A 12,146-nucleotide genomic window follows, 5' to 3' on the forward strand; every position below is an offset into this window, starting at 1 on the left:
TCTATCTATCTATCTAAGATATTTACTTTAATAAAAGGACAACCGCACTATAAAAATCCCTATTTTACAAATATAAGTTCTGTATTGAAAATGATATTTAAAGCAGCAACAACAAACGTTATTTTGGTGTTGATTCTGGCACCTCCTGTGGACAAAAGCAGCAGTGTTTCCACCGCCTTGTTACATTGATTTCAAGGGGAATCCGACCTGGTGGCAGGTATTAAGAATAACTATACAGAAACAGACAATCTTTTCCCTGATTTGTTTGTTAATGTAGGACATATAGAGGTATCTGTATTCAATTCAGACTGCTCACAACCAGGTAAAATACTCCTTTAAGTAAAAGTATTTAAGTATTATTAAGCGTTTGATACTTGCATGATGCATTAATGTGCATGTAGCATTTTACTGTTAGTAGGTCAAGATGACGCTAATTTTAACTATGTTATATACTGTTATATATATGTACAAGTATTTCAGATTTGTACTTACTTTTCACCACTGTTGACTTGTGATCCTTTATGTAAAACACAGTGTGCAGCTCTGACAAAGAGACATTTCACCACTTTTGACGCACATAGAGGGAAAGACATCAATATGTCACATATTTCACAAAAAGCAAAGATCAGAGAAAAACACAAAATATGACAACAGATTGGGGTATCAGAACTTTTTCTTCTTTCCACTCCCATCAATCATCTCATGACCCCTCAGATTTATCTGCCGACCCTTTCGAGGGGCCCGACCCCAGTTAAACTGTATATAAAGTAGTTAAAACTGGCTCCGCCTCGAGCAGTAAAACAATAAAATGTTGCTCTAACATTGATGCATTAGTATTAACAATCTAATAATGTCACACAGAACCATATGTCAGTCAAAGTCCTTTTACTTTTGATACTTTAGCTACATTTTATTGATAACACTTCTTGAATGCAGTATTTTTACACTTCTGTATTGATGCTAAGTTAGTAAAGAATCTGAGGAACTTCTTCCATCAGTGAATTTAATATGAAAAGTACTCATCATGAAGAATGGCTCCTGTCACATTTACATAATGAATCAATATTAGATTGATGCATTAACATGTAGGCAGAACTTTTATGTTGAAGAAGAACTAATTTTAACCACTTTTGGCTAGTTTATTTATAATAATGCATCATATTTTTATATATTTTGTATGTAATATCCAAATCTATAAAAAATAAATAAATAAATAAATAAGCTGTGAGACACATGTAATGGAGTAAAAATGAAAAAAAAAAACTTTACCTATGACCTGTAGTGGAGTAGAAGCAGAAAGTAGAATACAGTGGAAGTATTCAAGTACCTCAGCACTGCACTTGAGTAAATGTGGCTCATATAGTGATATTCTGCTGTATGAATCCACTTTCTAGGTGTAAATTCTGTACAGAAGATGATGACATGACCTACAGTAGATCATCGCCCAGCAACCACAAACATCAACAAGGAACAATATTAGAAAAACACAGAACATATTCTGACATTTGTTTGGCACCAACTTTGAAATTAGCTAATGAAAACTGCTGTCAGGCTAAAAAAGACACGCAGAGGTTTGTCTGATTTTATCTTTAACCCCGTAGTATCCTGAAATAAATCACACACACACAGAGTTTCAGACTCTATGTGTTGCCAATAAGTAGGTTTAAAAGTTTGATGTCTGAATCGTTGGATGTGCTCGGCTGGTGAAAGTATTTTAGGGGGTCTGCTGAGGAGTGTAGGCTAATGGCAACCTCATGTATTTTGCTGTAATTTAGCCCACGTCTATCTTTAGTCTGTAGGAAATTGAAAATCATGCCTATTCCTGAGCTTCAGTTACAGCTGCTCATTATGTAGGAGCCTATATCATTACAGTCAGCTCGTCATTACATGCTCTCCTACACAGCCCCGAGTAGGTGTCAGCCAGTTTGTGGGAAGCAGCGCCACCGTGTGTCTGAAAGGAGCACAGCAAGGGTCTGAAAAGTCTTTTTAAAATTAGTTTCACAAGAAAAACAGGCTCATATAAACCCCTAATTACATTATAGATAATTCTCTGCTGCTGTGATTGAGGACAAGGTGTGTCAGCATGATGTTTAACTCAAGATAGCCTAATGTGCAAGGTGTGTTACACTGCACACATAATAAACCTCTGTCAGCAGTGGAAGAAGTATTCAGATGCTTTACCACTCTGTAAGAAAACACACAGAGAAGTCCTGCTTTCAAAACCCTATTTAGGTAAAAGCTAAATCAGCTAAATGTAGATAAAGTAACAGTAGCCACTGTGCAGGATAGTTTGCTCTGTCATGGTTATATTACTACATATTATACTGCTGGATAATTGTAGTTGGCCAAGGTGGAGATGATTCAACCTATTTGATATTTGATGTATGACTGGGTGGTTTGATTTAGTATGAATCATATTTTCTATGCTCATCGTAGGCTGTTCAAATCTGAATCTCTGAATCTGAAGTAAATAAGCCTGTCAAAAAAATGTAGTGGAGCAAAAAGTAGCAGATATTAATGTAGTATTTGAATACTCAGATAAACTACAACTACCTCAGTACAGTGCTTGAGTAAATGTAAAACTAAAACAAATCATTAAAATAAGGAAGGAGAAGAAAAGAGGTCAGAAAAGTCGAAGCACTTCTTTCTGACTGAAGATCTCTGCGATAAAAATGTTCTTAAATTAGTCTTTTTTATTGTCATTGAATCATCAATAGGTTGATATTATCTGACCTTTCATATGGCTGCTGTTCACAGAGGAGGGCAGTTAATAAATAATAAAAGCTTCAGCAGGTTATTAACATTAATGTGATGCATAATTCAATTAAAAAAACTATATTAATATAATTTCAAATGCAATGGATATAAATATTAAGACTTTTTGGAAGTTGGAATTTACTTTTCTTTTTTTTTCAAACAAAAAGTATTTTTTACTGCTAATTTAAAACATTTGCTTCTATAGTTTATATTAACATCTAAAATTATAAGATAAAACATGTTTTCCCCTAAAATGATAACATTCATAAGGAGGGAGTGTAATGTCGTACGGTTGAGGTTTATTGCAGTATTCCGGGTTGGTGCAGGTGTGTTCAGTGACCTCTGCACAATAAAAGTGATAACGTCTGAGCAGTCACCTGCTTTAAACCTTTATAAAGACTCCGGCTTCAGTCCAGGAAAAGTCCTTCCACCGTCCTTCAACCCTCCAACCATCTGGTAAGATTTACCTCCTAACGACTGCTTGACTCTGAATCCTGAATGTGTGTCCATATTGTTTGAAGTTCTAAAGAGGTGTAATTTATTGTTATCTCTGCATGTGGGGGAAACACAGATCGCAGAATAAGCCTTGGCCTCTTCGGAGTTGGGCTCGGGAAACGTGATAAGAGCAAGACATCGGTGACAAACTCTTTTCATCCCACACAGAATTATCCCTCATCATGGCTGTGACCAACCAACCGTCAGGATACCAGCCTTCTGAGTTCCAGACGGGCCTGTGTGATTTCTGTGATGACTGTGGAACTTGTGAGCACTTATTTCTTACTGGGAAAATCTGATTTGCACACAGTTGAGCATGTGAGATGAAGACTACGTATTAATATTAACACTTCTTTTCCTCTCTGAATCAGGCTGCTACGGTCTGTGCTGCTACCCTTGCCTGGGCTGCTCCATCGCCAGTGACATGGACGAGTGCTGCCTGTGTGGACTGGGCATGCCCATCCGCAGCGTCTACAGGACCAAATACAACATCCAAGTAGGTTTTTATTGGATATATGGAGCTGGTTGACTGTAGGTCTCCCTTTGGATCATGTAGTAAAACAGCATTATTGTCAGGTAACAGTATCACCTTTAATAGCTGTAATACAGTGGCTCCCAGCCTTAATTTGCTTGTGATTCCATGTCACAAGTAAAAGTACTAATACACTGTAAAACCTAACAGCATATCTTCATGAAAAAGGTGAATTAACATAAATTAATCCTCCAAAAAATGTGGAGTTAATTTTATTTATTGTTGATATTATTCCAGTTTGTTCCACTTATTTTCTTTAAGTTGACTTTAAATCGTTATACAAATGCAAGCGTCACTGTAATGTAATCATTTACTTTAGTGGAAGAAACCTAATTAAATTCAACTTAAGTGGTAATATTTGTATAAAGAAGATGTAGTTAAGTTATTCTTACTTTATTATATATAGATAGATACATATAGACGGATAAAAATAGACAAATATAATAGATACATTCTGTTAACACATTTTAAATGAGTTTGGAGAAATGCTGCTTATGACTGTAATTTACTTACTTGTTTTAAGTTAAAATGTATTATTTAATTAAGTTAACTTAATAAATACTTAAGCTACTTGTACTCAAATCAAATTATTTTTCATGCTTTCATTATTTGAGTTAATACACACTACAAATGGTTTAAGGCAATCAGTTTCTTCAAACAGTTCGAGTTGAACTAAAAGTGCTTCATTCAAAGATGCGTCCACACATGTAGGCTACGTTCACACTGCAATTATTATAGCGCTGATTGTTTATGTGGCACATATCAGATTCCACTGTGAACAGATCACGGTCCTGAAGTGACCTGAATGACGTAAAAGTGACATAAAAGTCACATAAATTCTGATACAACTGTTCACACTGAGGTCACATTGCAAGAAAATCAAACCAAACTCCGAAAATATCTGATCTCAGTCACATATGAGGAAAATAATCAAGTGTGAATGTAGCAGTAGTCTGCTAGGAGCAATAATGGGTGTCTAATGTGTTTTGTTCCTCAAAAAAAAAAATTTAATTTCCACATTAAAATCCTTAAAAAGTCATCTACTCTCCTTCTACCTCAAATTGAGTTCACTTCTAAAGTTTTCCTGCTGGACACAAGATGAATCCTACTTCACTGTAAAGTCCGTTCTCAGTGTGTGTGCACTGGTGGCTTCAAGTTTCTATATCACACTTGTATAAATTACATACTGGACCAGGATTGACCTCCAATCTATTTGTGATGGCACAAATCATGCTTCAAGGCCCCACCCTTTAAAATCTGATTTTCAGTAAGCACTGAGAAACTTTCAACTTTCAGCAGACGAAAGTAAAAACATCCTTTTAGTGTCAAACTCTGTACAACATCATTCAAACATCACACTGTAACAACAAGAAGAAACACATATTTTTGAGTGGAGGGGGGCTTTAAATAAAAGCATTATCAGCATGTACTAAAAGTATCAAAAGCAAACGCAGAATAATGGCTGTGTGAGTGCAGTATTTTACTGTTTTACTGCTCGAGGTGAAAATAGTTTTAACTTTATATACTGTTAATGCGGCAGTTCTTAACCTAGGGGTCGGGCCCCTCCAAAGATAAATCTGAGAGGTCATGAGATGATAAAGGGGAAAGAAAAGGAGAAATCTGTGCTTTTATGTGAAATACTGGATGCTTTTACCTGTTTGGGCCTTGAGAAGTTATTAAATGAAACCATCTGAAAGGGTTAGATGGCAAATCACTCTTTTGGTGAAAACATGACAAAGAGCCTTAACTAGACACTGCTGTTCTGTAAGCCACAAAGGTAGAGCCACCGGTTTAATCTTTAACAATGTATATTTCAAATGTCAAATCCTAATCTCTGAGCTAATCCGTCACTCCAGCTGTCAACAAACGTAGTATAAAGGTCCAGAGTGTAACATTTATAAGGATCTATTGGCCTAAGGTATGTGTATAATCAACTCGCTGCCTTCTGTGAAGGCCGCCATGTTGAACTGACATGTTTCTACTGTAGCCCAGAATGGACAAACACGCTATACGGCATTATATTGCTTCCATTTTTGTAATGATATCGAGTCTACTTGAAGAAAATGAGTCAATGGAACGAACTGGAAATATATCGCCTGTATTTAAAATACGCTTTTGAGTTAATTAAGTGAATGAGTGACTCCATTTTATATGTTAATCCCACGGCCCTTTCCAACAAAAGTTCTCAATTGTGTGAAACTCTGATGCACCCACTAACAGTTGGTTTGTTGCTTTCAGGGCTCGCTGTGTAATGACTTCATGGTGACCTGGTGCTGTCCAGTCTGCTCCACCTGCCAGCTGAAGAGAGATATTGACCGCAGGAAGGAGCAAGGCATTTTCTAAATGTTCCCGTAAGTGTCTTGTGAAAGCACCAAACCAGAAACCTCCTTTTAAATCACCTCATATTTACCACACCATGTTTTGTCACCTTTATGGAGCTGTTGACATCGTGGAAAATCATGTTTTTTTAGATGCTGTGAGAAGCTGTAAATTTACTGTAAGTGTAATATAACCTTTAGCGGTTGTTGTAAAGTGACTATTGTTGGGATTTTTTTACTTCGCCACTTCTCTATAGGACGTGGCGTTGGTTAAATATTAGTCGGCCAGGGACACACCTTTACTGCTGCTGTCATAAATTGTAGCTGTAATTTCCAGCAGTTGACAGGATGTAGAGAAGATTGCTGTTGACTTAAGGTGTCGAACACTGCCATTAGCTTTTTTCCTGTCACTGAACACAGCACAAACTGATTCTTTAAAAGATCTTTTTTGTCCTTTGGTATCAACAGTTTGAATGTCAATGCATGTAATGTAAAAAAAAATGTACAAGGCAACAGTCGCCATTACATTTTTGAGTTTTATGTCAAACTTAAACTCAAAATATTTAAAAGTTTTGAAATAAACTGATAGTAATTAATGAAAACTTACTAAATTTTTTAGAAAAACTTGAATCTTTAAGTTTTGAAAGCCAACAATCTGCATTTCGAAATTTCAAAAATTATTTAATTTTCAAGCACCCAAATAATGAAAAATCGCTGTGAAGTGTTTGAAATACAGAATTTCTGTCTGCAAAACTTTTTTTTTTCTTATTACAAAAACTTAAATGTTTTTTTGTGAGTTTTACTTAAAAGAATTGTGCCTTAAAATCATGTGTTTTTGTTTTTTTACAGTGTGTATGTCGAACTAAACAGGAATCAAACCTTTTACACCGAGGGCTTGGCCGTGGAAAAGTATATTATATGGATCCTGCTGGACTTCTGACCTGGATACTAAATGTTTTAATGTTTTTAACGCTGTTGTAATAAAAATCTTTTCATTTGAATGAGCAGAGGAACTCCCTTGTTGTTTTTTCCCCCTCAGTGGTTCCCAAAATGTTTTACTTAATGTACCTCCTTTGAAATATTTTAGGTAGAAAACATTGTTGGTAGGAAAAAAACCTACATAAAGATGTCATCAGTGTCTTATTTGTCAAGAAAAACACATAAATGCTACATTACGTATTTACATTACGTACATTAAGTGTTTAGAATCAAAACATTTATACCAAACCAATGTTTTTCAGGCACTTTTCTTCGTCATCATGATGCAGTAACACTAAAGCTGTGCAGTTGCATTGAACTGCATCTTTTTGATAATTAGTGAGAAACATGAGCTTATGTTTCATTGAGGATCTTGCTCATTCTCTGCGAATAACTGCAGTAATCAAACTCTTTCCCAGACGTTTTACCGTAGTTAACTAGCCTATTGCTTTAAAAATAGGAATATTAAATATATTTTACAATTTACAATTCTCTGCCTGTTACGTATTTTTCTTTTTTTTTTAACAACCATACACACTTAATAGGCTTCTTTTTTTTAGAAATTCAGTTTTCTTCGCAGGACGAGGCTGTTTATTACAGAGTGAAGGCTTTTTGAATAAAGCTTGTGTTCAGGTGTTCAAAGTTTATATTAAATACGAATCTAAACTTTAAAAATAACAATTTAATTTAGTTTTTTCTTCACAGAAATGAGCTCAATGTTAATGATATAAGCCTAGTGAGTATATTTTTAAAGTTCTTTTGTATCCCTGAAAATCAAGAAGGTCTCATGATTCCTTTGACTCAAGGGTTGTGAACCACTGGTCTACAGCACAGACTATAACTAAAAGTAGTAGTAGAGTAAGTTTTCCATGTGTATCAGCTCAGCCTGCATGCTGCAGAAACGGACTGTGCCCTCAGCTATAAACCTGTGTGGACCAGCTACACCAATGAATGAGTGCTGTTTAAGGTTAATAAAAATGCTGAAAATTATGCTGAATCTCAATTAAAATATTTTCTCAAATACAAAACAGTTTTAAAGAAGCTCTCCAACTACCTTAACTAGCATGAACATTTTCTGTCTGTGTCATCCAGCACTCTGACCTACTCTTTAGAAAATGCACCATTCTTTCCTCACAGGGAAACCAGAGGGAACATCCTGATGATTAAAGAGGACACTGCTCAGAAAGCTGCAGGAAAACAAAGTCAAAAACGACTGATACAAAGGAATTATTACAGAGGCACAAAATAAACTTCAGTGACAACCAAGATGCTGAACTTCTTCTCTCAGTTTTGAATTTAATTCTCTTTGCTGAAATTTAATAAATGTGGACCGAGAAGGTTTACACGACGCCATAAATCAAGAGCCATTTGATAGACATTGCTGTGTAATTATGTTAAGTTAAAAACACAAGAACGTGTTGGAACACAAAAGCTTAAACTGACCAGTTGTTTGCATTTCTCACTTCTTTTTGACCCCTATTACATGTCAACTATCTGAATAATCACATCCAAATCTTTAACATGCCAAGTAAATAATATGAAGTCACACCTTAATGTTACATCAGATCGGAAATATTGAGAAACATTAAACTATGTTCCCTCTGGGCAAATGTAATAAAACAGTGTTCTCTGAAAAATTCAAGTGATGGTGATAGCAGAGGCTTCTCCTTGGGCGTTTCCATCACTGGGACTGAAGTGGTGACGCTTCTGACCAGGAAGACAACACTTCAGCACAGGCTGAGGGAGCAGTTTAGGGGATTTTTTATATATTTTTTGGGATGGGGTGGAGATGTTTACTGGGTCATCTGGGCTTCCAAAGCCTGCGCAGCCCACTCTGGAGCAGCCTGACGGATCTTTTCTAGGAGGTTGTTGACTTGGAAACACAGAGACTGGATCTGTTTGTCCCATGTGGGAAGTGGTTCACGGGCTGCCGGGGTTAAAGGAAGAAGAAAAGATTAGAAGTCAGGGCATCAAATACATTTCCACTTCATGAACAACAAATGTACATGTTCAAACTGTGTATGTGACTTTTAATGGCTGCTCTATCTCAGCACTGCCACTTTCCAAAAGCAGGGAAGGTGATCTGTTTGTTTTTGTGTCATTTTTGTTTGACAAGGAGTGCCCCCTACTGGACACATATATTCACATATATAAACAACACCTGATAAAACTTTACATGACAAAATCCACAAAATGCACAAATAAATAATAACTAAATAATACATAAATAAAATGATTCAGGAACATCTTATAAGACTACAATAAGACTGTTTCATCTGTGCCTATAAACAGTGAAGTAAGACCATTTAAGTTCAACACACAACCTGTGTAATAAAAGGAGGAATGTTGTAAATGTATTGTACTATTATTGTTTGTTTTACGGCAGATTCATTCATTTCATTTTTTTGTGAGTTTTAATAGGTAATTTAATAGGTAAATGTTGCATTTGTGTTGGAATTTTAAGGATTATAATTGTAACTTTAAATATAAAAAAAAACAAAAAAAAACTGTATTTTGGTTCACAAAAACATGTTCTGTCCTACATCAAATGGCTGACTGGCTGTCGTTACTCACTTTCAAAGTGTACAATTCCATCTATCTGGTCGATGAAGCCATTCATGCGTCCTTCGGTGATCATCTGGGAAGCTATTTTTTCAGCCTGAAGACAAACAAAGGAAAGTAACATCTCAACATACATAATGTAAAATGGGGTAAAAACGATGTTTAATACAAGCAGAAAATACATTTTTGGGCTCTAACAAATTTCCTTATAGACCTGAAAAGAATAATTAGCTAGAAGGCTATAATTAGGCTAAAAACATTAACTGCTTTGAGCCTTTTTGAACTTAATTTTATACATTTTGGTTGTGCAATGTGCTTCAATGCATCAGAAGTGAATACAGTATATAGATTTTGATAACGTTAACACTGCTGAAACACTTCTACACTACAAGCAAAAGCCGGAACTGAAAATATCCATACTGTGAATTACGGCAGCTAACTAAATATATAAATACGTAATATTTCATAGGACTAAAAATGAAAAAGATATAAATATTTACATGTCTCACCTTTGCTGGGGGGATTTCCAACAGTGCTCCTAGTTCTTCAAAAGTGATGTTGTTGTAGAGTTTGCTTGCAGACAGGAGGTTGTGTTCGATCACAGCTCTGTCGAGGATGCTGGAGCCTTCGACAGAGAACACACAACTTCAATTACTTTCATTCTTATATTATGAAACATAAAAAACCTGCAGACACCATGTGGTTAAATGATACATTAAATCAATACTGCATATATTAGATAGAAAAACTATGAGCTATCTCCTGTGGAAGAAGCGATTATAGGAATAGGAAATGCTTGGCTCGAACGCTCAATCCAACAACTTGGCATCTGAGGCTGTGGAAAGTTCATTATCTGGACTCACCATCCGCTGTGGTGGCTTTCTGGTGGGGCATCAGCATGGCAGCAAACTCCTGTAGCTGGTTTCCTCTGATAATGCGGTCCAAGTACATCTTCTCCAGAATGCCATAGGTAGCCAGCTGCTGACAGCGCTCATCCTTAAAAAGAGTGGCCAACATACGGGAACGCTGCTGGCCTGAAACAAATGACAGTACTTTTGCTGTAAGACACATCAACAATTTAGAGGTTTGCCATTTAGATTATCTTTGACAACAATAAAGTCTTGGTGGTACCTGCAGAGGCCAGTATGGTGCAGTTCAGGGCATGTTTCAGTGCCTCCAGACGTTCGGTCTCATGGACAATTGACTTATAAGACAGCTCGTTGTATCTTTGTGCAGCTTCAATAAACTTCCTCCTGAAGTCTAGGACTCTGGCATAGCACACCTAAGAAGGAGAGACTGCATGAAAACACTGAACCGAGCAACTACAGACACTGTTTACTGCAAAGTCCCCATAATGTTTAATTTAATAGTGCTGCTCAGACTCTGCTGGAGTTATGGTGTGCAGTAGGACATTAAATTTAAAGAGTATTGTCATGAATACTAAACCCAAGGAGGAGCAAAGTGTTCCTTCATTCTTTATGGCAGACCAAGCATTAAAGTGAAATGTTTGTGTACCTTATAGTGTATCTGCAGCTGTTCATTAGAGGACTCATTCTGAAGCAATGAGGCTCTGTTGATGTAGGCCTCCGCCTGCACTGGATCATCATCCTCCAGGTAGAGACGGGCAATTTTCAGGTAGGTATCCAGCTTATAGTCAACATTGTATTGCCTATGGGAGGGAATAAAAAGGCATTTAGATTTCTGGGCATATCACAAACATTACAGGTCAGGAAATAAATCTGCCAGTAGCTTACTTACTTCTGTCCTGTTTCCAGGGGAATACCAACTAAAACCTGGGCAGCATTTCTCCAGTCTCCCTCCTTTTCATATATGGTTGCTAAGTGCTGTCTGATTGAGGCTACCTGAGGATGTGTAAGAACATATTTTAATAGTTATTCCAATAAGACGTTTTACTAAATGAATGGTCAACTACAAATCCTGCTCAGGGCTATGAGAGAGTGGGGGGGCATTTACTTGTTCCTCAAAGGAGATGACCCTCGGCTGAATCTTTTCCAAGGTGAAGTGATACACTGCTTTAGCTGTGGCGTCAGGCAGGTTTGGCAGATGTGTGCAGAAGTCAGTGAGCAGCTGTCTCGAGATGACAAGACTGACATTTTCATTGACCACTGTAAAAGAAAGACATAAATATTATGGTAAGAGATCTTCCAGATGTACTGAGCATCTGTATGATGTAGAAAATGCTGATTGAGTAAAAAGAAATTCAGGCTTAGCATACTTGCTTCAACAAAGGCCTTCAAGGATTCCAGCTGATCTGCATCTGTAAACTGAATGGCCTTGTCCAAAATTTGTCGATATCTACAGATACAGATAGATTTTACAGGTTAGAAACAGCGACAGTTTTTATAGTGAAGGCCCTGCGAGTGATACATGTAATGATGAACGATACGTACACACACACAGAGACACACTTTGGTCAAAACCAGTGGTTCCTAAACGCTGTGCAATGGGAGTATGTAACAACAATACAACTATACAAAAAGTTA

The 12,146-nt window shown here is 36.6% G+C and overlaps 2 protein-coding genes across 3 annotated transcripts; one reads left to right on the top strand and one right to left on the bottom strand.

Moving 5' to 3' along the window:
• Nucleotides 1-3,132: 3,132 nt before the first annotated feature.
• On the top strand, nucleotides 3,133-7,099 carry LOC118332725 (placenta-specific gene 8 protein-like). Of its 2 annotated transcripts, none has more exons than XM_035668132.1 (5): nucleotides 3,133-3,213; nucleotides 3,421-3,519; nucleotides 3,624-3,748; nucleotides 6,023-6,135; nucleotides 6,952-7,099. In XM_035668132.1, the coding sequence occupies exons 2-4, from the start codon at nucleotides 3,435-3,437 to the stop codon at nucleotides 6,125-6,127; spliced, it is 315 nt and encodes a 104-aa protein (XP_035524025.1). In that variant the 5' UTR covers nucleotides 3,133-3,213; nucleotides 3,421-3,434; the 3' UTR covers nucleotides 6,128-6,135; nucleotides 6,952-7,099. The 2 variants fall into 2 exon arrangements, with proteins under 2 accessions (XP_035524025.1, XP_035524026.1); XM_035668133.1 differs by having other exon boundaries at nucleotides 3,138-3,213; nucleotides 3,329-3,519.
• Nucleotides 7,100-8,348: 1,249 nt separating this feature from the next.
• On the bottom strand, nucleotides 8,349-11,958 carry cops4 (COP9 constitutive photomorphogenic homolog subunit 4 (Arabidopsis); the record flags this gene model as incomplete). Its single annotated transcript, XM_035668394.1, is given in 9 exon segments — nucleotides 8,349-9,007; nucleotides 9,655-9,739; nucleotides 10,152-10,267; nucleotides 10,506-10,676; nucleotides 10,774-10,924; nucleotides 11,158-11,311; nucleotides 11,401-11,504; nucleotides 11,617-11,768; nucleotides 11,879-11,958. Coding segments are annotated over 9 exon segments (1,147 nt in total), but the record flags the coding sequence as incomplete, so codon positions are not given.
• Between the last annotated feature and the right edge of the window lie 188 nt (nucleotides 11,959-12,146).

The sequence above is a fragment of the Morone saxatilis genome, unplaced genomic scaffold, assembly GCF_004916995.1.
Source record: "Morone saxatilis isolate NCDOM2014 unplaced genomic scaffold, NCSU_SB_2.0 Contig21, whole genome shotgun sequence".
In the NCBI taxonomy this organism is placed as follows: Eukaryota; Metazoa; Chordata; class Actinopteri; family Moronidae; genus Morone; species Morone saxatilis.

Coding starts and splice junctions, on each gene's coding strand:
- LOC118332725 (XM_035668132.1), top strand. CDS start 3,435: ATGGCTGTGACCAACCAACCGTCAGGATACCAGCCTTCTGAGTTCCAG. Junction 3,520..3,623: donor CTGTGATGACTGTGGAACTT/GTGAGCACTTAT, acceptor TCTCTGAATCAG/GCTGCTACGGTCTGTGCTGC. Junction 3,749..6,022: donor GGACCAAATACAACATCCAA/GTAGGTTTTTAT, acceptor TGTTGCTTTCAG/GGCTCGCTGTGTAATGACTT.